Here is a 27310-nt window from a genome sequence, read left to right as displayed (position 1 = left end):
TTAGATGATAGGCATTTTTGTGACTTAGACCTCTGACTTCCATGTACTTACTTTTAGGAGTTATAAATAGTTTTGTGGAGGTCATATAGTGAGGTTAAAGAAATTATATACTCTTAATTATTCAAACAGTTTAAAAACTTCCATTAATGGCATTTAACTGCAGACAGCAGTTTCCAATGTTCTTGAGCTACTGCTGGCCACATAAGCCTAAAGCCAAATTTCTAATTTGATTTTGTTCATAGTTTAATTTTTTAATTAGTTTGACTCTTGTAACAATCAAGTTTATCATTAACTAGGACAGGCCACTAGTCAGAGAAGAAATCTTGTTCTGTTTTTTTTTTTCCAGTAGAATATTAGCTGTTTGCATTGTAAATGTCCCAATTTTATAAGTCCTTAGAGAAACAGACTGTGTAGGCTCACCCAGTTCACCCAGATGTTACTTAATTTCAGACTGATTGATGATGAGACCCTTTGTTTTTTAATCTGATAACTTTCTTTTGTTACAAGTGCATCAGTAATTAATGGCAATTTCACATGTACAATATTATTCTAATGGTTTCCTGGCAACAAGAAGATAATATATTTGTGAAAGAAAAGAAGCTCTAATTGGAAAGTGGGGGAGAAAAGAGCTTGCTGAATTAGGAATGATAGCTTCTGATGATTGACCACCAAAAAGGACATAGTAATTCAGAAGTCCTCATTTCCCCATATATTCTAGTATAAACCTTGAAGAATTATTCATTTTATTCTTTTGCTAATGCTTTTTTGTGAGGTGAAGACATGATGTTAATCATTATTTAAAAATGGGGAACTGAAGAGGTACTGAGTGGGGAAAAAAACAGAACCCAAAGAGAGGAAAGACAAACTGGCTTCCTATGCCTGATTTGGCATTTCTGAAATGTGACTTACGAAGAGACTGTGAATTCCATTGCACTGCACATGTTCAGACCAGAAGTTTTTGATTTCAGTGAAATTTGAGTGCCTAGGAGTTCTGTAAACCAGGTTTCATGGTCTCTGCTTAAGAACCCAGAAAATGATAATCGTTTTCTGTCCAAAACTAGTTATAGGCTTTTTAACAGGCATCATATAGAAACTTTGTAATAAGTGGGAGGCTAACATGCAAGTTTTCATGCTTAACTGTTTTAAAACATAGCATAGAATATTTCTTTCCTGCAATATTTTCCTTCAGTTACAGTCTTCCAGCTTCAATAAATAAGAAAGTTGGCCTTTGGGAACTATGCTCTTCTACCAAACAACCTTGATTAACTCCAGACTACGTCCTTTGTGTGGACTGAATGAAATAATGTCTTCAGGTTTGGTTGGTTGGTTCTAGGTTGTGAGTATGTCTTGTTTGGAGTTTTTTTGTTTGTTTTAAGGCAAAAAAAAGTATGTAGTCATATACCAAATACTATATTAACAGTAGGATTAAGGAGACTGTCTAGAGGTTTGCTAAGTATAGGATTACTTACCTTGGAAAAGAGGTGAATAAGAGTTGTGATACAAACATACACACATTGAACGACAGGTAGTAAATTAGGAATTTCTAGGTTTGCCCCCCTTTCCTGGAGAAAATGTATTCATTTAAATTGCAACCTAAAAAATTCTTGATGGCTAAATATTTGTTAGGGTCATACTGAAAGATTGTGGAGCTGAACTGATGTAGTCTTCAGTCACTTATAGTGACATTCTTTAATTGTATAAATCAGTTCCTTTAGATGGGTGTGCCTGTCAGTATGTATTTTTGTGGTATAATGGGGGAGACTTCTTGGGTATTCAAGTATTTTAAAGTTTGGACACAATAATCCTTGTCATGTCACTGCATTTTTACAAGGAGTTTCTATGCATAAGTTTGCACAACAGCAGGAGGCTTAGGTATGTTCAAAATCATAAGCGAAGTGATAATCTCGCAACAGAGCTATGAAGTGGAAGAAGAACTATCCTTGGGCTTGCAGATAGTATGGAGATGACTGATAGGAAGACAAATCAACATCATCTGAAGTTATTTTTCTTCCTTGTCTACTTGAATCAATTCACATTATCTTGTCTGCTTGATGCCTGTGTGCATCTTTTGCTCCCCAAAAGAGAAAAACAACAGACAAAATAATGAGCAAAACATTTGTTCACTGTATGTATTATAGTTATTTTGGTAGTTAAAGAAAGTGAACTTTTGTGTAGCCCTCAATCTGTGTTAAACATTGTTCATATATTTTTTTCCAGACTGTAATATCTTCTTAATCTCTATTGTTACCTAGAAATCTAAAACACATGCTTATTATTGATGTCACTCAAAGCAATGTGTGTTTGCTGGCTCTACAGCTGCAGTAAACTAATGAACAGCATTCCCACTGCTGTGCTGACATCAGAATTCGGCTGTTGCAAAGATGTCTTAAGCATGGTGAAGTACTGTTAAAGGTAAACAAAGATAAAGTTGGCACAAAGTATGTTACTGCTTAGAAAGGAAGGCTGAAAACTTTGTGGTGCCTAGATAGCAAGGAATAACGTAAATGTATGTTTTATTTACGTGAGACAGGTGATCCATACTTATCTGATGGAGATGTCAGCTGCAGTGTTAGGATCAGTTTTGCATCCACGGAAAAATCCATCCAAATTTACTGTGAAGCCTCGTCAGCCTTTTTAATGTCTTAGTCATTCCCAAGTGAGTTCCCATTTCTTCCTAATTGTTAGGTAATAATACCTTATCTTAAAAATTCTGTCATCTTCCATGAATAGAGCCTATCACCTTTTACTGAAACAGTATTTCGTGTAGTGGTTAGCAGTTTTAGGCCTTAGATTGTGTTTTCAGTCTTGTATTTTGATACCTTATGGTAATAATTCCTACATCTATCTCCAGGAGATTTATCAAAACTTTCCAAACTGTTGAAGCAGAGAAAAAGGTTTTTTTACTGGCAAAATGCATTCATATGCATTAGTCATAAGTCTTCCCTATTTACAAGTATTTTTTGGAACTGATACAGGCATTGAAGATGAGAGAGAAGAAGAAACAACATTTTAAAGGAGTTTGGAGAAATCAAATATTCCTGGAGTTTTTACCTTGCTTGCTGACTACAGCACCTGAAAAATGCAGACACAATGAGGAGTTCTATTTAGTTCTGGTTACTTCTGGTTAATTTACTAGTATTAGCATTTGCTTACAGTCATTAAAGAATTCTCTTTTTCTCTGCAATTGTAGTCTCTGTCTTGAGGCTTTGTATGGGTAACCTGATTAACCGTCAGAGAATAACTTAAGACCTGCAGGTTACCTTTTTTTATATATTATTTTTTAGTATTGTGTAACTTAATGATCCTTAAAATATTATCACTGCATCTAATGTGACAGTGCATTGAAGGACCAACTTCAAGCTTGAACTTACGAAAATCTTATGAAAATCTTATTGCTGTAGTTTGAAGTGCTCAAGAATTACTCTCTGGAAATCCTAAAGAAAACTTATTTGTGTTTTTCACAAATGTGATAGTGCTTTGCCTGTTCAGCTTGTTTTTCTAATGAAAAGTTTGTAATTTGTTCATACAGTCTAATTTCTTTGTTACCAATCTTCCCTGAAGTTAGTTCAAAACTTATTGGCCATTAAGTAGAGGTTTCAGAGGTGCAAAATTTGTCTAGTTGGACCTCAGCCCAATAGAGACATCCAAATTCTGTTTATACAAAGTGAAAGTGGACCAGCACTGTTAAACATTTCAAAAGCAAACAGCCTGCATGCCAGCTGAAATAAATTAATTGATCAGCTAAATCTCAGGTAGGTGTTTCAGACGTTGTAGGGGATGTGCTGCCCCCTCCTCATGAGGCTCTCCAAGCACAGCACCTGGAGTAGGATGGGCAGGGAGTGCAGGATGAGTTGGCAGTGGCCTGGGAGGAGAGTGATGGGGAACAGATCTGTGGGAAACCATCTGTCATTAATTTTGCTGCTTATGGTAAAACTCATTTCATACAGCAGCAGTAAAGGAGAGAAACAGCTAAAACAAATCACAGACTTTTTAGTACTTTCTTACCACAGAGACTGGTAGAGGGTTCTGCATGTTGTTTGAAAAATATTAATAGATTTTAACTTAGTGATGATTTTTAACAACTGAAAATGATACCTGCATTCTTTCGTTGTCCTGATGAAAACTGCTTATGCAAAATGCTGTTACAGAAAGGGAAAGACAAGAGATGGAAAAAGAAACCAAACAACTCAAAAGTAGCTAAAAATCTCCAAGGACTATCATCGAGTTTTTTAGTTAATGTTTTATATTTTTCTTACATAATTTGTTTTTCTGTTTATTTTGGCTTCTTAGAATCATGGTGGTGGTGCAAATGCTGAAGCAAAACGAATGTTGTGAAAGTCGAGTTGGACTTAAGAATAGCTTAATATAAAGAAAATTTGCAGTTTGAGCCTTACGATAATGCTGTAATGTGTATGTGAAAAGAAGTCTGTTAAAACAAGTTATTCTTTTTTTAAAAAAAAGCTGATTAACCTTATTTTTGTTATCAGTTTATTAAAAGGAAAATGCTGTTGCATATTTCTCTTTAAAGTTTTTACTCCACCTTCAAGTAGAGCAGTCAAAGTAGGCTAAATCCTGTTATTTTAATACGATTTGGTGTTTCAAATGTGTTACACTGTCAGTATTTGAAAATATATGCATGAACTTTTTTATCCAAAATTCACTGATGGTTGTCCATGCTAAAATCATTATTGAAATTTAATGAAACCATAGTAATAATTTAGTAGAAAATTATTTTAAATTAAATTTTCATAAATACAAAAATGTTCTTGTGATATAAAAGAGTAAAATCTCATACTTGGTCTCTTAACTGTCACTGACTGCAGTGCCTTCACGTGGGCTTTAATCCTAGTCAGAAATAATTTTTCTTTAAAAACTTAATTTACATTAAGCAGTGAAGAGGAATCATTCAGAAATTATGCTCCTTTGTTCATGCAATGGCATAGTGTATTGTGAAGGGAAGTGAATTCTTAAGCTATTGTAGTAGTAGGCATGAAAAAAAGTAAATTCAGTACTTATGTTTTTCATGTTAGAAATAGAATTCAGAATTCTGGGGGGAGATAGAAAAGGTACCCCTGAATGGTTTTGATCAGTGTTGATTTCTCAGCAGTGAATTGCAGTTAACATTCATTCATTTGCAAGCAAAACAAAGAAAGTAAAGGCAACATTAAAGCATTTTGCTGAAAATACATGTTTATTTAAATACCTTATTCAGTCATCCTTTGTAAATGTAGCTGGTATATGTGTCACTATTTCTGAAAAACTTCTAATCCATCTCTTTTTGAAAGCTCCCACTTCGGCTATTGCCAGTAAAATTCCAGTGGCAAGAAAAGAAGTACTATTTTTGCTTGTGTGAAATGAGTAAATGAAGGTCTAGGAGTTGCATTCGTGAGCTGTTAGTGACATTTTTTCTTAGAAAATATATGTAGAATACAAAAGTAGGCAAGGCTAAAACAGCTAAAGGGTGTTTCTGAACTTCAGCTGAGAAAGCAGGGCTGGTGTGTAACGTTTTAGTCTTAGCTTTTGTTGCCTTTTAAAGGTTAAAACCCCTTCAGTCAGATTGCAAAGTAATAAGGCTGCCATTTACTTTTGTTTTTATTTTGACATCTTTGCCTATTGTTTTTAGTTCAGGTTCTTAGGCAAATTGGAGCATTCTACTTTCTATCTAGCGATTATACTGGTTTAAGAGACATCTTCAGGGACTCTCCTACTGGCTCTGCCTCCTGAGAGATCATACTATGGAGCTGCACACCTGATTTACAAACCATTTTGAGACTCAACGGAGTCACTCCAACTTCAGTCAGTATGGTGGGCTGTGCTGAGTTTAGGTTTCTGTGTACTATCTGATTTAAACACCTGTCAGCAATTTTGTGAAAAAGCCTGGCACCATGCAACATCCCCATAAAATAAATTTTAAAACTATCCAATCACCTCAAACATCTATAAATGAAGGAAAATGTTAATTTGCTAGCATTTTTAGAGGCCTTTGTGGAGGGTTTTCCCCACTGAATTGCATAAATCTTTACCAGTCTTCTGCTCCAAAACAAAACTATGGGCAAAAGTAATGTCATCAAAAGGTGAAAAGTTGTAAGGGCAAGTAATGACAGGTTAGTTCTGCCAGTTTTGTGAGTCAGTTTAGTAATCTGAGCTGACCTGCATAGCAAGTATTTTAACATAGTCAAAAAGCAAGATAGTTTATCTTAAAAAGACTTGCATTTTAATATCTTTTTTCACAGAGTGGCAGAACTGTGTTTTGGAAGCTCCTTCATCCTGACACTGTTTTGCCTGAGGCCGAGTACTCCTTCAGTAGCAGCATCACTTCAGAGTTACTCATTCTCACTTCTGCTGCCATTGCCTGTTCATGGGGAGAAATGACTCAAAGGTTGTTTTGAGTCAGCAAGCACTCTCACAGTCGTAGAAACAAAGTTTTTTTGAAGATGAAGAGGAGAAAAGTAAAAAATAGAGGAACATAGTGACTGTAGGCAGGGAGGGAGGAAGTGTAGTTGGAAAAGGATGGTGTTGCTACACCAGTAGCTTGGAGAATTGCCTTGTGTTAAACCCTGGGATACTTCACCATTGGCATGTGTGGAAGTACAGACACTGAAGCCATCACTTTGAGCTGTGAAGTACTCTTTTTCCTTGTGGGACATCCTTTTCCAGCCCAGGAGTGTATGTGACCTGCAGGATACTGGAGTGTGGAAGTGATCCTATTAAAAACCACTTTTTCCAGGTTAATTTGTCATTTGGATCAGTATGACTTAACACAGTCACATACTACACCCTCCTTTGCTGGCAAAAGCTCTATGACAATTTGGGGTGGCAGAACTGTTACTTGGAGCGACAGCTTAATTTGCAACACTGTGTTCATTGGCTTTGACCTTATTAAATCAAGTTAGAGTTTCATTAAGATGCACTCTGAGATTGGACTGAAGCAAGTCCCACCCTCTCCTGTGCATTTTCCCCAGCTATGGAGTGAGCTGGTTCAAGAAGTAAGCTCTATCGAAAATTAACCCTGGCCAGACAAAGGGATTTTTCAGTAGTGTCACTCAATCAGTGAAATGTGTGCTGCAGTAATGGAGGGATGGGTCTGGCAGATTTGGGTTGACTCACACTGCTGTAAAAATGCACCCTAAGAAATTCTTCAGACATCCCCACCCCCCTCCAATTTGGTGAGGCAGTGTCTATATGAAGAGTATCCCTCGTTCCCAGTGCTGCAAGTACAAATGCTGTGAATGATGCACTACCCTTCCCACATATGAAAAAGAAAACTAATATATAGAGGAGAATGTTCTTTTCTTAGAAACAGTTGAAGTCAGTGCAGTGTTTTAATGTGCAAATGTGTGGATTGTGCTGGTGCCAGTAACTTTGAGCTAACCTGAATGTTGTGGAATCCACAATGACTTTTCTAATGTTTTAGCTGACAGGCTACATGATCATACTATTCATGCTACTACTTGATTGCTTTAAAAATAGATTGATTTTATATTGAAGTTTGGAATTAGTGTAGTAATGCTTAGTGAGTGGCACTTTTTTTTTAGCAATGTTTCATTTTCTCTATTTACCCCTCATTGTTTTTCCCATTGCTTAAAAAAAAAAAAAGAGATATTTCAATGTTTGTCAGGCCTCCCTAAGCCCATTCATTCACAGTTCTGCACCAGTATTATGATCATGAAATGTGGTCTTTGCTGTTCAGACTGGTCTTTTCCTGTTCCACAGTCCAAACTGCAAGAATCTTGGACTGGTACAGGCCAGTGCTTGCAAACTGATTTGTCTTTATGCCAGCCCCTTTTTTTTTTCCCTGCCTCCTAATGCCTACTGTATTTGATTGTTCTTTAAAAAAGGACTTGTACTAACTTACAGGAGGTGTATCTGTCTGTAGGGTCACATGTGTGTGCATAAATACACAGAAATTAATCTTTCATTTCCAGATAATCACACATTCACAAACAAATTGTACTACCCAACAGATAGGCACCATAAATAGCTTTCACCCCCCCAAGCATGAAATAATAAAATGCAAGTAGTAGAATCTTTCCTTGTGTCATCCCAAAGCCAGTATTAACACTCCACAGGGCTCACAGAAGGGACAGACCATGATTTTAGTGTTGCATATGTTGCATTATGAAGCCCTTCCAGAATTATTAATAGAAAGTGAAAAGCCTTCTTTAAAAGTTACTCATTAACTCGTTTCTTACTCTTCAGGGCCTGAGAGTTGTGCAGAAGAAAATGCTAAGGACTCCTTGATAGGCTAGAAAACCTGCTTCTGTTGAAAAATGTTTGAATGTAGTTTTGTTTATTCTCTAAAGAGAGAAGTGTTTACAAAGAGCTTATACTTTTGTGGAGGTGTATTGAAATTCTGTATGCATTGAAAATCTGTAGTTGCCAAACTTTAGCCAACTTTAGAACTGCATTTCACCTGGTTTTCTAGTACTTATTTGTATATAGGAGCTTCTGTGAAAAGAGCTTCATGAGAATGTTGCCAAAAACTGCTCAACAAAGTAGTGTGGATAACTTTGATTATACAGATCCTTATTTTGAAATAATTTGATGTCATCTCATGTTACTGAGTGGCTTTGTGGGTTGTTGGTTTTAGTTGTTTCATTTTGTGGTATTATTAAAGCAAGTAGTTATTTGTAAACTTCAGTTTAGAAAGCTTCAAAAGAATGCATGAGAAATGAATGTGAATATACTTTGCATGTATTTACTCATCAGTAGTCTCCTGTGAATTCGGGGTTGAGTCTTTCTGTTTTTAAATACATTCTGGAGACTTTAAATGGGTCTTGATTCAGTATCTCTAATTACCTTTCAAATCCTTGATACATTAAAAAAATGATGACTGATACTGTTAATGACCAATGGATGAAATGTTTAGAGGCTTGACCAGCACAGAGAAATTTGGGTACATTGATTCTACATGCTAATCATGTTGCAAAGGAAAGCTAGGTGGAAGCTATAGTATCAATTTCACTAGAAGCTGACTTTGTGCTGTCTTCATTTAGACCAGCATGCATAAAAAACCTGTCATACCAAAAATGAAGGGCGAGATGCTCTGGTTTTCCTGGGCTGCTCTGAAATTGCTGACTGGGCGATACTGCTCTCTTACCCAAGAGGGGCAGTAAGCATGCAGGATGCAAAATGCTTAAGTTGGAGGAGTATATTCAGTGATGGGAAACTACTTTTCTACCTCTTGGCCTCTCAATACCTGGCTCACAAAGAATCAGCTGTGTTCTTTACTGTGTCCAGTTTTGGGTTCCTCAGAACAAGACAAGGGGCTGCTGGTGAGAGTCCAGCTGAGAGCTGCAAAAGATTATTAAGGGGCTGGAGCATCTCTCTTATGAGGAAAAGTTGAGAAACTTGGGTCTGTCTAACCTGGAGAAGACTGAGAGGGGGTATTACCAATGCTAATAAATACCTAAAGGGTGGGTGTCAATAGGATGGGGCAGAACTCTTTTAAGTGGTGCCCAGCAACAGGATGAGGGGCATTGGACACAAACTGGAACACGGGAAGTTCCATCTGAACATTAAGAAAAACGTACTTTGAGGGTGACAGAGCACTGGAATAGAATGCCCAGAGAAGTTGTGAACCCTGAAGTCTTCCTTTTGACATCTGAAAGCAGCTCCTAAACAAATTCAAAACAAATGTTGTAGATCTAGTGTCAGCCACATGTAGATGGCCACTGTGATTTTTGTTACCCCGTGATTTTAGCACTATCCAGATAATGGCTGTGTGTGAGCAGTCAGAGCGCTGGCAAAAGACAGACACTTAAAAGCTGAGCAAGGCAGTTAGTTTCAGGTAGTTTCAAGGAGGCATTTTTCTTCATCCTTCAGATTTTTTTTGCTGGATGTTTCCCTTTAGTACTAAGATTTTTGGTCCATGGTACAGGACAGAACTTGCCACCAGTGAGGACACTCCCAACAGCACCTTCTGGCCTCTGTGCTTTGCTAGGAATTTCAGCCCTGTCCAGGTGGCAGCTATTTACTCTCAACATCTGGAAGAGAATTCTGTAATTATTCTCATAATGAATTTATCAGTATTTTGGGACTGATAGAAATACTGAAGCATTTTCCTCAGTGTAAGTTACCGGGGCAGCAACTTGTCTTCTCCTGTGCTAATTTCCCATAAATTTAACAGTCAATTATTACATCCCAGCCTTCCCTTTAACTTGCTAAATGGCCTAATGCCTGAGTTTTAGGCACTAAAGATTATAGTTCACAGCTTTCGTTTCCTAATCATAAATCTCAGCCAACAGCATGTTTAGGATGTTAAGTAAACTCCTGGAGCTATTAAAGGCTGATGCAAACCCCAATGATCTGTAGGCCAAAGTGCACTTCTGAAGTCTTCCTTTCTGGCTATGAAGATAAATTGCAGAGTGTTTTGAACTTCCTTTTTGTTTGTTATTTTAAGCAAACAAACAAACAAAAACCACAAACCACACCCCCAAAACAACACAAATTAATTCACGATAAAATAATACACTGTTGCCTTTTTATTTTCAGGATGGAAATGTGAGAAAACAAGCATAGCAAGATACATTCCTCACTCAGTTTGGTATGACATTTCAGTATGATACTGACCTGCATGTTATGATCATGAGGGTCATTTAAAAAGAAAATAAAACACAAAACCAGCAGAAAAACAACCTACAGAACATGACTGAAACTGAGTTTTGTTCTGTTTTGTCCTTCAAAGGGTAAAAGCAATGGAAGTTCCTGTATTTTAAGTCTTGTATAAGCCAAGATTAAGACAAACGTAAGAACTTTATATGGGATTCAGGACCTGAAGGCAATAACTATCCAGTTTGGAGTATTCCTAGGTTAGAAAAGTTAGATTTTGTGCTTATGTATGCTTATGAAAGATCAAATGGTTTATTTGACAATCACCTGGTCAGCTAGTTGTCATTGCAGAGTTCCTATGTGGGAGATCTGCTGTGTACTTTCCTAAGTAAGATTTCTCCTCCTTTTTTGACTCTCACAATCATTGTTTTTTGAAGTATTTTTTTATGTTCCAGCTCTTTTTAAAATCTTCAGCACATGCATGTGAACTGCTGTTGTGAGGTCACTGCAGCTGAGCAAGTGAAGTTGCATCTGTGTTCCATTTTTTTTTTGAGTCAGAGAAACAAAAGCAAAGATGAATTTTAAACAATGAGGCATTATTTTTGCACGTGGCTTCAGGCCACTTTAGTCCCAGTACTCTTGATGCAGTGTGTGCTGTCTTGTATGTCCTGGGCAATCATAATTACTTAGTCCAAGGCTTTCTGCCTTCTCTATAAGCTTCTCAGATGTCCCTTTGGTACTGTCTCACAGCAGATGCAGGCATTTATCAGATGACCATATCCTCTGCCAGTGGGTACTTAGAATATGTTGGGCTTGGGATACAGGTTAGTTGTTTCAGATGTCTAATCTTATAAAAGAAATAAGTTGTATATTCGAGCTATTTTAAGTGAAGGCAAAAATTACAGTGCCATGTAGGCACTGTCTTGAGATAGTTGTGTTGTATTGGTAAGACTTACTGAATAAGTTTTAAATAACTCTACTATGAGAGTCTTAGAACAGTAAAAATCAGTGGGTAATAAAATAATAAAATACTCATAAATAAAATACTCTTAAAATAGTTGTGAAAGAGATTTGGGAGGCATAGCCTTAAGAAATGGATTGACTTACGTTGGTTTGCACTTTTGGGTTTGAAATTTCTCGAGATTTTTCATAGACAGGGTAAGTGATTTTCTGGATGAACATGACAGGGTTCTCAAATACAGAGCTACCATATTTCAAGTGCTTTAAATATGTCCCACCTTGAGAAATTTGTATGATTCATGTTTTCAGCAGTCTTTATAAGAGTGTTGCTGGCAGCTATTTAAATTATATTTAGTAAAGTGATGTAATTAAATATATCAATTTATACATTAAAATATAAACAGTATATTTTAAAAGTAAAAGTTAGATACATTGACTTTTCAGCCTTTAACTTTGACAAGTCTGCCTGATTTGAGGTCTTCCCTTAATAGTTACATGGGGTGGTTTTGGTTTGATTTTTTTTTCAAAAAATACAGTATTTTCGCTTATAAAATTGAATTTTTATACTAACTGGAGAGTTTCATAGTAAAGCAGAAGTGAATGTAGAGGTTAAAATGGGAAAACACTTCATGATGCAGGCGATGGGATTTGACTTAGCAAGAGTGGTGTGGGGAATCTAATGGTGTCTGATATCTGTAGCTGGAATGGTCATAGCATGAAGTCTTAATCTGAAGTCTTTTTCTAGCAAAGAAAGGAAATTGCAGTGCTCTCTATGATTTTTGTGACATCTTTGTTCTTTACTTTTAAAAAAGTCAGATGTGTTTTGAAAACAAAAAAAAAGTCTTAGCAATAGCACTTCATATCTGATTGCCTGTTTCTTATCTGGGCAAAATCAGTAGCTATAAAACTGATTACACATGAGGAATGTTGAGGGACAGGTACAGAAGTTACAGGCATATTCTAGCTATCCGCAAGGCAAGATTTAGATGGAACTGATAGGCAAAATGGTTGCAGAACTCTTGCAAAGGAAATCGGGAGTTACTTAAAGTTCTCAAAATATTAGAGAATTCCTGTCCAAGACTGTATTAGCCTGAAATGAAAATAACTGTAGAAAAGTAACAAACTCACCACAACTCAGTAAGGTGACATACTGTTTTTTAAAATAGCACTGCTACTTTAGAAAGGTATGGTAGAGCTCTGAAAAAGCAGTAGTTTGTTTTTCTTAAGCAAAAAAAAGTCTAAATTTTGGAAATAGTACGTATCTTGGATAGGGAATAGTTTTTTCAATAAGCTTGCTGTATATATAGAGCTTGAAAATACTATTAAAATGCTTAGCAAAGTTATAGCAAAGTGAAAACCTATGACTGGTGTTTGGATGTAACATCAAGATTAATCAAAGAAAACCAGATATGAGATAAGGGACATGAATGGGCAAAACTGCTTTTTCCTGTCTTTCTTTTCCTCATTCTCCTGTCTTTGTATTTTCTTTTTTAAATTTTCCTTTTCTTTTTGACATAGGACTGCTCTTTACTTCCATATCCAAAATGGAAAAGTCTACATTCTTGTGTGAAATACTGCACCATAAAATGAACAGTAAAATAGTAAAAATAACATCTTAAATACTGTCACATAAAGTCCTCCAGAATTATTTCTGTAAGTAAATATTCAATCTGAAGTATTTCCACACTTTTAATATTGAAAATTATGATGGTGATATTGCAAGTTGAATTTACTGAAGACTTTTCATACTATTTTTTGCTACCTACATTGCAGTAAAATATATGGTCTTGTCATGTTAATTTTCCAGACTTAGTTCTGAGAAACCAAGTGTCCTCCATATGATCACTGTGTCTTCAACATCAATTCTGTTGCTGAGCACTGTGGATTTGACTTTCATGTCCTTATTTCAGCAATATTGGGAGTCTCTTTTTTTTTTTCTTTTAGTCTCCCGCCCCACTTTAAATGTTTTTTTTAAATGGAAATTTTAATTTTTTTTAATTATAATTATTAGTATTTTAACATGTATGAGAAGTCAGTCTTTTAATTTTTTGTCATTCAGAGTAAAATTATTTAAACTTACTGAAGGAATTCTACCAATACAATACTTTTCATGCAGTAATTATACATAATTTTCTTGTTCCTTATTAAAGAATTAAGTAAGCCTTACAGCCAGGAAACCACTGTAGATACGTTTCAGATCCAATTTTTAATGCACCGTTTCCCCCTTTGCTTTAAGAATTTCCAAAAGCTTTATTTTTAATGGAGCTGCTTAAAAATAAAATGTAACACCAGCCTCACACAGCGTAAGCAATTTTCTGCATTTTGATGTCAGTCCATTCTAGAGTGACCTATTTTGGGGCTTGTTAGCTGCTTAAAGAGAAAATATTTTTTTCTGTAAATAATGTATATAATAGTGCTCAACAGGTAGCAAAATTCCCTGGTGAATTAGTGCTTCATTGGAGAAAGCTATTCTGTCTGAACTGAAATTTTTTGCAGAGTGTGTCTGATTTGGTAGGTGCAGTAGCTGGTAGCACCCCCAGCTGCTGGATGACTTTTGCTACAGTGAGATGAACAAAAATGTCCATGGCATCCAGTGCATTTTGGGGAGCTGTCTCTGGTTTGATGTTTCATTGGTTAGGGATTTTTTGTTGTCAATGCTGGTTGTTAGTGACAGTTTTATTGTGAAAGATCAAAAACTTTTTATAGTTTGAGGGTTCTGATTTTTTCCCAGCCTTTCACATGGGAGTGGATACCCATGTCTTCTGCATTCCAGATAATGGCTGTTAGTGTGACAGCTCAACTAAAGCTCCTGTAAATGACAGACTGTGGTGGGTTGGCTCTGGCTGGATGCCAGGTTCCCACCAAAGCCACTCCTATCACTCACCTCCTCATCTGGCTGAGGGAAAGAAAATACAACAAAAGGCTTATGGGTGCAGATAAGGACAGGGAGATCACTCTCCAGTTACTGACATGAGCAAAACAGACTGGACTTGGGAAAAATTAGTTTAATTTATTACCAATCAAACTGGAGCAGGATAATAAGGAATAAAACCCAAATTTCAAAATACCTTCCCCACCCCTCCCTTTCTCCTGGGCTCACCTTCACTCCTGATTTCTCTGCCATCCCTCCCCAGCAGCACAGGAGAATGGGAATGGGGCTTGCAATTAGTCAGTCAGTCAGAGGTTGTGTTTGCTGCTCCTTACTCCTCAGGGGCAGGATTCCCTGCATTCTTCCTCAATCTAGTATGAGGTCCCTCTCATGGGGTACAGTCTTCACAAACTTTGTGAGTGTGAGTCCTTGCCATGGGCTGCAGTTCTTCATGAACTGTTCCAATATGAGTCCCTTCCATGGGGTGCAGTCTTTCAGGAACAGACTACTCCAGCATGGGTCCCTCGTAGGGTCACAAGTCCTGCCAGCAAAACTGATCCAGTGTGGGTTTCGCTCTTCATGAGTCCACAAGTCCTTCCAGGAGCTTGCTCCAGCATGAGGTCCTCCAGAGGCTGCAGGTGGGTGTCTGCTCTGCCATTCATCTCCGTGGGCTGCAGGGAAACAGTCTGCCTCATCATGGATTTCACCACATGCCTCGGAGGACTTTCAGCTCCAACACCTGGAGCACTTCCTTCTTCTTCACTGACCTTGATGTGTGCAGAGTTGTTTCTCCCACATCTTCTCACTCCTCTCTTCAGCAGCAGTTGCAGTTTTCTCTTCCCCCTTTCTTAAATATGTTACCATAGAGGTGCTGCCACTGTCACTGATGGGTTTTGCCTTGGCCAGTGGCAGGTCTGTCTTTGATCCAATTGGCGTTGACCCCATTGGACACGGGTGAAGCTTCTGTCAGCTTCAGTCGTCCCTGTAGTTCTGCTACCAAAACCTTGCCCCACAAACCCAGTACACAGGAACCCAGACAAAATTCCTCAGTGCCATTTCATCATTAGGTATGGGTTCATGCTGGGGTTTCACATGAATTGCCTCAAGAAACCAAAAACCAGTGCTATGGCTGAAGGTGTTTTCTTGTTCAGCTTGTTAGCTTGTGCTACTGAGCGCTATGACGGTATTGCATGTAATTGCCAGTGACTGAACAAGTTCAATGAAAGAAACTTTAATTTCTTTCTTATGTCACAATCTGTGCAATCAGAGCTGAAGATCAAAGTGCAAATATTTTGCAGAATTTTCTGCTTCAGTAGAGGTTTTCAGCTCACCATAATTTACAAGATTGCTGAAAAAGAAAAGCTGTGTTTTCTTAGGAAAAATATTCCTATTTTTGGTCTCATTTATTGGCTGTGTTGGAACAAGCAGAAGGAGAGCATGATGTGCTTTATACACCTTCCCTTCTGGATGACTGAATCTGGGAGACTGTATGATGTACCATGGAGGCACCTACTGCGGTGAAATAGACGTGGATGTAGTATTCCTCAATTGCTGAGCCCAACAGCTTAGGTGGATTAAAGTGAAACTCACACATTATTTTGTTAGGAGAATTGACCATTCACTTTCAAAATGAACTTCCTCATAGTAGAAAAAGAGAATGTCATGCTTTTCCAGCACCACCTTCTCTTTGGAAGAATTATGACACAGCAGTGAGCTGCTAAAGAATCCTCTCTCTCATCTGGAGGCTATTATCAAAGTACTTCATATGGAAATAGAAACTCCTTCACTGTGGGGAATATGCTTTTAAGAATTTTTTCGGCTTGCCCCAGCCATATATAACACTTGCTAGTATACCTAGGGAAAAGTACTATTTAATGAAATGCTTCTAACTGATGATGTCTTGAATTATCATTAGAATGTTTAAAGAATAGGTTCTTTTTAGTCCCTCTGCAAATGCTTTTTCTTATATCTATATATGTGGAAGCAGTTTCTGGAAACTTAGAAGGCTTTCAGTGTTTTAATTTATGAACCTTCTTTAGAGTACTTAAACAATCATTGGATTTTGGCAGGAAAATTGGAAAGAATTCTTCTATAAGACTTTCCATTAATAAAGACTAGATACTACCAAAGACTAGATTGCTTTTAAAATAAAAATTGGTGCTGTTGCACCACACTCAAATAATGGATGTATAAGAGGTGATGAGTAACATGAATATGAAGAGATAATGTGCTGATACGTAGGTGCACTGTCTCCTCTCGTTATGTGAGAAGAAATATACACACATTGTTAGAACAAACTGTTTGATCCACAATATTATAGCTTGTGTAAAACTAGGGTAACAGAATACCTGGAGGATTTCAATATGACCAAACTAACTATGTATCTTAACATTTCTTATATTGAAATGACTTCAAAATGTCTTGGGTTGAGTAGCCAAGTATTGTCATGCATCAAAATAAGAGTGCGAACAAAAAGTAGATGTAAACAAATAATTTTTATTTAGCAACGACCCATACAGTCACTCTGCACTCCTGGAAACCTTTTAGCTGTTTAGGAAACAGGAAACACAATGAGGTGATTTGGTTTGGTTGGTCATGACCAAGGAGGATTTTACAGAATTCCCATCAAGTCAAATAATTTAAGTGAATGGAGTGAATCCTTAGCTTACTGTCATAAAAGCAAGGTGAGGTATAGTGAGAGAAAGGAAAACTCCTTGCTGACTTTATGAACTTTTAAAGGACTTAATCAGGGAAGGTTGATGCACCAGTCTAGACCACTCTGTGAAATCTTTCACTGAATAGTTTCTCTCAAAAAATCTAATTGAACTTAATGGTGCATAAGGAGCCAAATGGTAAACACTGAATATTATGCTTCTCTTCTATAAATTAGGCATGTGTGCTCATTTGAATAGTGTGCTCTGTGCAGTACTCCAGTTCTAATGAACATTTGCCTTCAAAGGTATAGGATAAGGATGTGGTGAGAATTGTAAGAATCTGGAAGACAGTGTAGAAGTGATAGTCTAACAAGGTAAATGGGGAATCTCTGCTGTTTCGGGTCATGATATTAACCCAGGAAATATGTAATTAACTTTAAAATAATACATCAGATACAGGTTTTACAAGTGACCATAACAGCATGCTTTAGAGACCTCTAATGGAAAATGATCAGTGATCACGTTATGCTTATGCCAATTTCTAAAGAATAGAGGTAAAGGTACATTTCCTGGGGGAATAGTAGGATTTGGAAATAGCTGCCTGTTTCAGGCATGATGTACATGCCACTAGTAAGGTTGAATTCATGTCACTAAGTTGTCTTTTAAGAGATTATATCCCAGAAGGCTAAATTAAATTGTTCTTCTCTCCCTGGCCTTTGCCACTGAATTCTGTCTACCTTCCTTTCTCCTGGTTCTGGAACATATCAGATCTGTCCACGGTCTAACTATACCTTTCAGAAAACTATCCATGACTTTTTCTGAGGAGTTTTTCAACAAGATGAGTAAGTTGAATTGACTCATGGAGTTATTTAACAAGTGTTGGGACCACTGCAAAATACACAGTGGCACTTCATGGCCAGAAGCAAGGAAGGATCAGTAATGGGGAAGGGAAAAGGAGATGGTGGCATCAGCAAGTTGTTAAACTAGATGTCCATCATCGTGTGGAAAGAAAGCCATAGCTACTGGGAAGGGGATTTGAATAGTGTACTGCTATGACTCCTGGCTGGCAAGCAGGTCTGAGTTTCTCTCTATGCTCCATCTTCCTTTGTTATTTTTTTACCCTATCAAATATGTATGGAACTGTAGCAAGATCTCCAACCAGTCAGTTAAATTAATGACAACAACAAGACTTCACAACAATCCATCACCTCCTTTCCAGTTCATTGTTTTTATTGTTCACATGTACCTCCTGCTTAATTTGTGCAACTGCTTCTGTCTAGCTACAACACTGAAAAATGTGAACCCTGAAAAGTAATTGTTTGCCATAAAGGGAAATCCTGTGAGAGGACAGTGCTTCAGAGCATGTGCTTCTGTGGTTAGAAAGTAGCCCCAGTTCTCAGGCTGGAGATGCTGCTGGCTTGTTTCTACTTACTTCTACTTGTAGTCTTTTTCCAGTGCATAAATGGTACTCCTGTGTTTATGACATATTGAGAGAGAGGAATTTGGCTGTTGTCTTGGTAGTCTAAGCAAACCACTCTCCTAGTGTCCCCTTTTGAGACTCCTTTAGTAGCCACCTTCTGTATCTTTTTTGTTTTGAAATTATTATTTTTTTTTTTAAATCAGCGGGGGTAATCAAACCTAAGTGATGTGTTTCAAATCAACTTTTAGTATTTTTAGCATTTAATGAGTTGTATTGCTGTTTTTTCCTTTCCTTGACTGGAAATACTTCTTTTGTCATATCCTGCAATTGCATTTTCATTGTTTTCATGCACATAGCTTGTTGGCTCATGATCTCTTTACAATTGCTTAATAAATGTCCATCTTTCTCTTCTCCTGTTTTTTCTAATTGATAAGCACTCAATAGCACAAGTTTTAAGCATATGACCACTGGGCAATTATTAATTTGGGTATTTCTGTTCTCATATAGTATCCTGTCCTCTATTGCCAGTCCCTAACTGTTGTCATTCCGCTCCATTACAGTTTCTTGTACTACAGTCTAACAAGGTTCTCCACCAATAAATTGATTTTTAAGATTAATTAACATTTCTTACACATAGTTTAAAGGTTTAGGAAGGGACTAAGGAGGCAATGTTGTGTTAAGCTTAATCTCCTCCAAAATCCTCAATTTTCGTGTGGCTCAGTGTGGTGCAGTTCTTGACAGTCAGACAAATTGCCTGTCCTGTTCTTCCTTGTCTGAAGAGCTGATTATCAGAGGAAGTGTGTCGGGTTAGCAAAGTAATTACTTTTTTTTACTCTTACCCTGTTTTTCTTATGTGTTTGTTCAGCCTTTCCCAGTTAGATTTGTGTTATAAAATTCTGTTAATGTCAGCCTGTTGGGTATCTTGGCAGGATTCTCTTTCTTGGTTATGAGGTTAACAGTTGCTAATTTTTGGCCAGTTGGTATCCTTGTTTGGGTGTTTATTGGTGTCGTGTTGATCTTTTATTTTTGTTTCTAATTTTCATTTTGCCTTTTCTGGTGATTGTGGCTGATGGACAGGATTGTATCTAAGGGAGACCAAGACTCTAATTTTTCATGATTTAGAGGTATTTTTTTACAAATACCTGAACATTTTGCTGTTTTGCATTTAGGTCTTAGTGAAAGAACATAATTTATTGTTAATAGCTAATGGCAAAGGTCACACATAATGCTGCTTAAATCTTGCAAGGAAAAACTGTAAAAACGCTGATGGCAGAGCTGAAAACTGGAGAATTTGTGTGTATTTTCAGTTTTCTCAATGTCTTTCTCTGTGCTCTGGATAAGTCATCTGGGCTCATTTCAATTTGGGGAAGTTTTACCACCAAATATTTTTTGTATTTAATCTTAATATTGAAATTAACTTCTAATGCAAATGGTATCAAATTCTCTAACCTGTTAAATTTATTAATTTGGTGATTGCAAGGTTAATTTCAGATTACTCCGTATCCTTTGCTGGTCTGTTTTCAGGTCAAGGTTGGTTAAATGTTGCTTCAGTGGAATACTATATGAACAAGCTGTTGTAAGAACAGCAGAACAACTGCAACCTGCACACACCTTCCATGCTGTTGTAACTAGCTTGGAGGTTTGTGGTTGTCCTGCCAGCTGCAGTAAAGCTTTCCTACCTCTGCCTGCTTCTTCCTCTCTGCAAGCACTGTTTGGGGCTTTTCTCTATCTACACCGATTACTCTGTCCACTCCTTGTGTTTATGTAGCTCTCCACCCTATACTGCTGGATTCATCAGTGTATTTCCTGGTTCAGAAACCACTCACCTAAAACTACGTGGTCAATAACCACAAACCAGGATCTGAACAGCAGAAGTTAGTGTTCCTGTCTGAGGCACAGGTCTTGCACAAGCGCTGCATGTGTCTGAGTCACGTAAGGGCAAGCTACCCTGCTAATTTACTGTCTGAAAACAGACTGCAGAGAAACCGTATATGAGGTGTAAACAGACTGTGAACAGCACTTTGGTAACATCTGGACTGTGTTTCAATGCAATGCAAAGGCTGACAGTCTCAGAAGAAGCTGCAGGTAAAATTGATCTTGCCTCGTTTCAGGCACCTGGTCACCCTGAGATGCTTTCATGGTCAGCGTAAAGAGTTCCAGAGAAAAACTGAGTTAACTTCTATAGATGTCATGAAAGGCTTTGGTGCTTAAATTCGGAGGCAGTCTGTGCGTTTCTTTCCAATGGATGAGCCCACAGTGACTGACTTGTACAGTGCATGATTTTATGCAGTCAAATGAACACATCCCTGAAAGCTTTAAATTGTTCAATTTTCAGTATGTCCATAATGTGCTAAGAGTGACTTGTTCTCTACTCTTTGAATTAAGACAGTTTTCTGCCATCTCCAATGTTATAATCAGAGGATTTCACTTAAATGTCTGCAGAGCCTGGGAGGGTAAAATGTTGGACTGGTAATTGGAATGTCAAGGTATTGTGGTAAAATGGCAACAATGAAAATTTCTAGAATAGTTATAACACTTTAATTTTGGCAAGGGAACTGAAGTACCAGGATAAGTGATAACTTAATGGAGATGCATTAAATCAAAAGCAATGCAGAATGACTTTAATTGTAAATGTCAGTAGCTGTGTTTTGTTTAAGTTTACTAGCAATTAGTGTTTAAATTGAGGGCTTAATTGTTTGGAAAAGAATGGATGATGTTACATTATATTTTTAAATAATACTGTTCTGTCCTTTTTGCACAGAAGACTGTAACAGTTTTCTGTGGTGGAAGCTAAGAGTCTGTGGGGGTTAGTGTCAACAAATATTAGTGCTCCAGCTAGGGTTGTTTTGACTGTACAGCAACACTTCAGTTAGACAATAGTGCTGTAATTTGAAAAAGTAGTGAGTTCCTGTCACAGCTGAATCACTTTTTCCTGGAATAAAAATTGGCTTAGCATGATAGTAATTAATAACTAACTCTGAAATAACTGCTTCGTTCTGCTGGAGAAATATTTATGTAATTGTTCAATCAAAACTTTGGGAAATTGAGACTCCTTTTAGACCTAAAATGAAAACCTTAATATAAAGAGGAATTGGGATGGAAGGTTGGTTGTTTTGGGGTTTTGTTTTTCCCCAAGTAGAAAAAGGGTAGTTAAAATGGACATGTTGGTTACAATTTGCTATAATAAAGTACCTATAATATGAGTAATTTTAGTAACGGGTTTTCTTAACATGCAGATTCATATAAAAAAAAATGAATCTACTATAGTACTATATATAGTACTATTGTACTATAATCTGTCTGGCAGTAGCACTTCATGTCTCTTCTCTGCAGTTGTATTTTTTTCTTCCCTGTGATGCTATGAAATACTAAGCACAATCTTGAATTTTTGGGGGCTTGTTTCCTTTGTCATATTCCCTCATTTGTTGCATTTGTATATATCATTAGTTACAAAAGTGGTTTCCAGTTTGGGTTTAAAAATCAATGAACTTGAAATTATTTGGACACTTAATATACTGTATATATAGTTTTTCAGTTTCATTAGCAGATTGTTTTAATAGTTCAATTTATATCTGTCTCAATTAGAACCAGTATTGCAGTGGTATGGCTAAAAAAATTTAACTGTGAAAATCTTTCTGAACCAATAGTGAGCAGCTCTTTACAAGATAATTTATTCATAAGATGTTACCAAGATTTCTTAGACATCCAGACTGCTGCATTTTTAAATTTTTCTCTGTATTTTTTTAAAATTTCTCTGCGGAAGCCCGTAATTTGTAAGAGAACATGTATAGAGGAAAAAAAAATGTACAGTGAGTGGGAACTATGACTACAATAAACTTTAAGAAAGATCTTTGGGAAAGGCTATGTAAGTATGCTTAACTTTATATGTTAATATTTCTATCAGTTCTATGTATCCCAAGTAATACCAGTCCCAGGTGATAGAAGTAACTAGCCCTCTGTATCTTGTTTATGTATTACTTTCATTAGTCATATTATAGTGTATATTTTGTGTACCCCATACATATTATTACTTGTATAGCTTGGTATCTGGGATCTGAGGTAAGGACCAGTGCAGTATTCTGTTCATGGTTTTGTGTACACTGTAAACAGAATGTCATGCACCAGAGATCTCAGTATAAAACAAAAAAGACAGCACACAAGTACAAGCAGATATGGGACTATAAAGAAACAATGGAGGAAACATAACATCAGTATATTAAATAACATATGCAGTTTGCCAGAAGCCCAATTACTGCCCAGTTTTTGTTTTCTAATAGAAAAGAAATTTCAAGGAATGCTTTGCAGGGAAATAGAAGGAGGTTTTATGGATGTTTCCTGCCAGTTCCTTCTGAATGCCTAGGAAAGGCTGTAAGGCTGGTGTATTTTCAAAGAGGCCAAAGACTAGTTTGATTACTATAATACCTTAATATTGTAATGTTTTGTTAACAAAGGGGAAAGCTACGTGAATTTTCACAGTACCATGCTGCCTTGTCTTGTCTGGTTTTGACATTCTTGTCGCATGAGCTTGAGAACCCAAAGAGAGTTCTGAATCTAGGAGAGTATTCTGGTTCTGAAGTTTACAGTATGCATAGGGAGAAAGGAGATGGGGCTTACAGGAAAGAGGAAAAGTTCATTTATACAGATTATCTATACAGTAAAAACACTGGAAAAAATTTTAGTAGGACAAGTTTATATGGTACAGATGCATTTATCATCTCCAGATGATATCGTCTCCAGATCCACAGATATTTTAGTTCTTTCTTTGCAGTTTTTAAAGCTTTCAGTAATAGTTATCTGAATTCCATGCTGCAATCAAGGCCATTATTCCTTGTCCTGCTGCCAGCAGCAGAGTGTGGTGTGATTTTTTGGTTTTGCATCATGATGGTTTTCGGTGTGTGGTTGTTTGCTTGTTTTATTCCTTTTTTTATTATTCTTCTTTTTTAAGCCTTCTGTATTGAAAGATTCTGCTAGGTTTTGAAGTCTATGTTGGGTTTTTTTGTTTGCTTGTTTGTTTCTACCTTCCTATTAAAAGGGAAGGAGAGGTGCATCTGTGCACTATGAAAGAACATACCTATGCTGTCAATAGAAATGTTTGTCCTGTCAGCTAAGGCTTCCAAAATACAGCTTAAGAGTAATTTTAAGGAAAACAGCTAATCGCAGGTGGAATCTGGATTCTTATCGGGCTGTGACATATAAAGTATCTCATATTCTGGGTTGATTCCCTTCTCTCCCTACCCACCCCCACCCCCTCTACTGAGTTTTTTGTTTTGCTAGTGAGTTGCTTCCTTAAGGAATGCACTTTACCTTACAGAAGTTGAAGCAGATTTTAATAGCATATGGTGTGAAAAGTTCCTGTCGAATGTTAAGACTACTAATTTTTAAGATCTGGAGTTTAAAACTGGGTTTCAAAAATTGAAGGAGGTGGTAAAGACTTAAAGCTGTGGTTTTATGCTGGGGGCAAGGACATACTATATCACAGAGGAGCAACCTTGTATCATTAGAATAGCAGAAGAACGTGTGAAAAAGGTGTGATTATTAGCTAAATGGGCTCACTCTCCCTGTGTGTTCTACTGTTAATATTCTAAAGGAAAATTTGATTTACCAGTCTGTGTTTTCTCTGTACCTCTTTAATGCGTATACTGTGCATGTAATGGGTGTAGTAAGTCCTCCTGGAATGCAATATTGCTTTCCTTCATAGTATTTATTGTAAGGATGCTCAAGTGACATGGAAGTATGGGACACAAGGACTGGTTTGACAAAGGTCATATTAAGAATGTGAGGCACATCTCCCAGTTCTGTGTTAATATCCAATCTGTATGCTTTAATAAACCTTATTCCAAAAGTAAGTGCATCTTATTTCTTCAGGCTTTTGCTTTCAGCTTTGGCAATGATTATTATTGAGAGATGTTTCCATTAACTGGGGTTGTAGAATGCTTAATTTTGGTGGCATTTAGTAGATCTGAGCTGCACTAGAGGAAAGAAGGAAACCATGTATTTGATATTTTTCATTATATAGATAAGGCTATAGATACAGTTTTCAGTGTGCAGAAACAACGCATATCTGCAGTGTTACACATTTTACATAAGGGATTAAGTTCTTATCTGATATCTTCTCTGGTACCCAGCAATTCTTGATTTCTGTGCCTTGACACAGTCAGGATAAGACTGGCCTCTTAAGTCCTCTTAGTGTGGCATAGCTCTTAAGAGATCTGCATTATGCTGTGGGCCCTGTATATGCTAGGCCAATTGCCTTGTAGCCCCCTTGTGCTGTCCCTGCTGAAGCAAACCCACAATATGAGGTGCTCTGGTGATGAGATGCTGCCATCTCCCACTTCACCAGTGTGCAGCAGTTTCTGTGCTGCCCCTCAGGTTAAGATTGCCAAAATAATCAGAAGCTGCAAAGCATTTTTCATTGTTTAGCTGTAGAATAGCAAGTCCAATAGGGCCTTCAAGTATCAGACTAACTTTTTTTTCTCTGTCATGTTGTCCTAGAGGAAAATTAATAAACAATAATTGTAGTAGAAAATGTGATTATGTAGTGGGACATGTATTGGTAGCTTTGCATCTTTTAAAAATAATTGTTTAGTAGTTAGAAGGGACTCAAATGGGTGTTTTTTCCTGCTTTTCAGATGGTGGTAAAAACCTTCATGATATGGACCAGGACTCGGAGGATGAGAAGCAGCAGTATCTCCCATTAGCCTTGCACCTTGCATCTGAATTCTTCCTCAGGAATCCTAATAAAGATGTGCGCCTCCTTGTAGCATGTTGCTTGGCTGATATATTTCGTATCTATGCTCCTGAAGCTCCATATACTTCCCATGACAAACTAAAGGTAAAAATGCTCTATGAAATAAAGACTTTCTTCCTACCTCATTTTTCTAGAGAGGAAAAAGTATCCACCACTACCCCCCCACCCTAAAAAAAAAAAACACCACCAAAAAAAAGTGGTTTGCTCACATTTATACTAACGCTTAATCTTATTAAAGAGATGCTGGTTTAGTCCTGTGACTCAGTGTATTGCTTTAAGTTCCAGAGATGTGTAAAAGGAACACTAGATAACCAGTGTCTGTGTTGGTGATAGCCTTCTGCCAGTGCCTGGAAAGGACAAAAAGATTTTCTTATATCATGAATTTTGTAAATGTGGGTGGTTGTCACTGCTGAAGGGGCTGTGTTTTTACTCCTGCGGAATCAAGCTTGTAACTGCTTAATCATCTTTTTGACAGGACATATTCTTGTTTATTACAAGACAACTAAAAGGCTTGGAGGACACGAAGAGCCCCCAATTTAACAGATACTTTTACTTGTTAGAGGTAACACGTTATTTGTAACTTTTAGTAGATGATGTTTGCTTTGTAAGTCTAAGAAATGTAATCAGTCTTTTTCCAGTGTGCCAGTATGCCTGGAAATTTCTTTAATGAGTCAGAATAAAAAGTTCAATGAATTGCTTCTTTTAGCAGTTAAAAATTCTGTTTGTATTTAGGAAATTCATGCAGCCTGTGATTAAGAACATATGATTGTAGATGATTGGTATTTTTTAACATTCGGGCCTTTATCTTATGATTCTATGCATTTATTTTTTTTTTATCTTGCACTCTTACTTCTTGTACTACCTCATCAATAATTTGAAGTGCTGAAATGCATTTACATTAAAATGCAAATCTGCTTATATTTGTGATGTCAAGAAATACTACAAGATTTTGGTTTAAAAACATTAGAAAAGGCCTACACTTGTCAAGAAATGTGTATTTCGAAGCAGTATCTTGTTTGTAAACCTTTATTGATGTTTAAAACTGTATTGTTTCATAGCACAAAGAGAAAAGCCAAGAATCATGGACTTAACATATCAACAATTTATGTCAATCTGCTTTTATTCGTAAGAAATCAGATGATGCTATATTTAGGTTTTCTCTGGATGTATGTTGTAAAAGCTCCTTTTGTCAAGAGCTCTTTATATGCAAAGCAAATACCGTCTCTTTCCCCAAAGGGTTTACAATCTATTGTAGTATTTTTCCTTAAATAGGAAAAATGTATCTACCATTGTTATGTTTATGTGACTTAATGTCAAGTTGTAATATCCTGAATATTCTATTTTTGTTTTAGAATTTAGCTTGGGTTAAATCTTACAACATCTGCTTTGAGTTGGAAGATTGCAATGAAATTTTTATTCAGCTTTTTAGGACTCTTTTTTCAGTTATCAAGTAAGTAGAATTACTTCAATTATATTAAACTGTCAAAATATCATCAGTTTTGGGGGGAAGACTGAATCCTTGCATAGTCTACAAATGAGTATGCCTGCAAAGATCAAGTTGTTTGTTTCTCCAAATGGGGAGGTAAAGGAAAACCAAATGAATGCAGATTACTGACACTATGAAGTGGTGTGTGTCTAAAAGCAGCATCTAAATTAAAATTTCATCTCCATTTGAATCATTTATCTACATCTGTAGTCATTTCTTTTTTGTTTCACTTCTTAAAGAAAAGGTAGGGCCTCCCACGTTTTTGAAAATTCCTGTAAGCATGGAAAGGCATGTCAAAGTTGTTTTGAGATACAAGGAGTGTAAAGAAGGGGAAGCTGGAGAGTGTTTGACATTGTTTCTTAGCAGTACTGTTAATATTTGTCAGGGTCAGAAAATTTTAATATTGTTAATATGCTTTTTCAATCTTAGTAATAGCCACAACCAGAAGGTACAATGCATATGCTGGATTTGATGAGTTCTATCATCATGGAAGGCGATGGAGTACTCAGGAGCTGCTGGACTCCATTTTGATTAACCTCATTCCTGCACACAAGGTCTGCAAATTAAAATACTATAGTATTATAACATTATAACAATTTTTATTTCCCTCTTGTTTATCTCT

General features: G+C 36.8%; 1 protein-coding gene across 1 annotated transcript in view; it reads left to right on the top strand.

Annotated features, from left to right (window-relative positions):
* The window catches only part of PDS5A (PDS5 cohesin associated factor A), a 78089-nt gene that overhangs the window by 5951 nt on the left and 44828 nt on the right, over positions 1-27310 (top strand). The window contains 7 exon segments of the mRNA XM_030450000.1: positions 25084-25099; positions 25102-25286; positions 25678-25764; positions 26555-26652; positions 27118-27137; positions 27140-27187; positions 27190-27242. Of these exon segments, the coding sequence (XP_030305860.1) occupies positions 25084-25099; positions 25102-25286; positions 25678-25764; positions 26555-26652; positions 27118-27137; positions 27140-27187; positions 27190-27242 (507 nt within the window).

The sequence above is a fragment of the Calypte anna genome, chromosome 4A, assembly GCF_003957555.1.
Source record: "Calypte anna isolate BGI_N300 chromosome 4A, bCalAnn1_v1.p, whole genome shotgun sequence".
Lineage (NCBI taxonomy): Eukaryota > Metazoa > Chordata > Aves > Apodiformes > Trochilidae > Calypte > Calypte anna.
The sequence above is the reverse complement of the archived record's forward strand: the minus strand, read 5'-3'. Positions and strand labels throughout refer to the sequence as shown.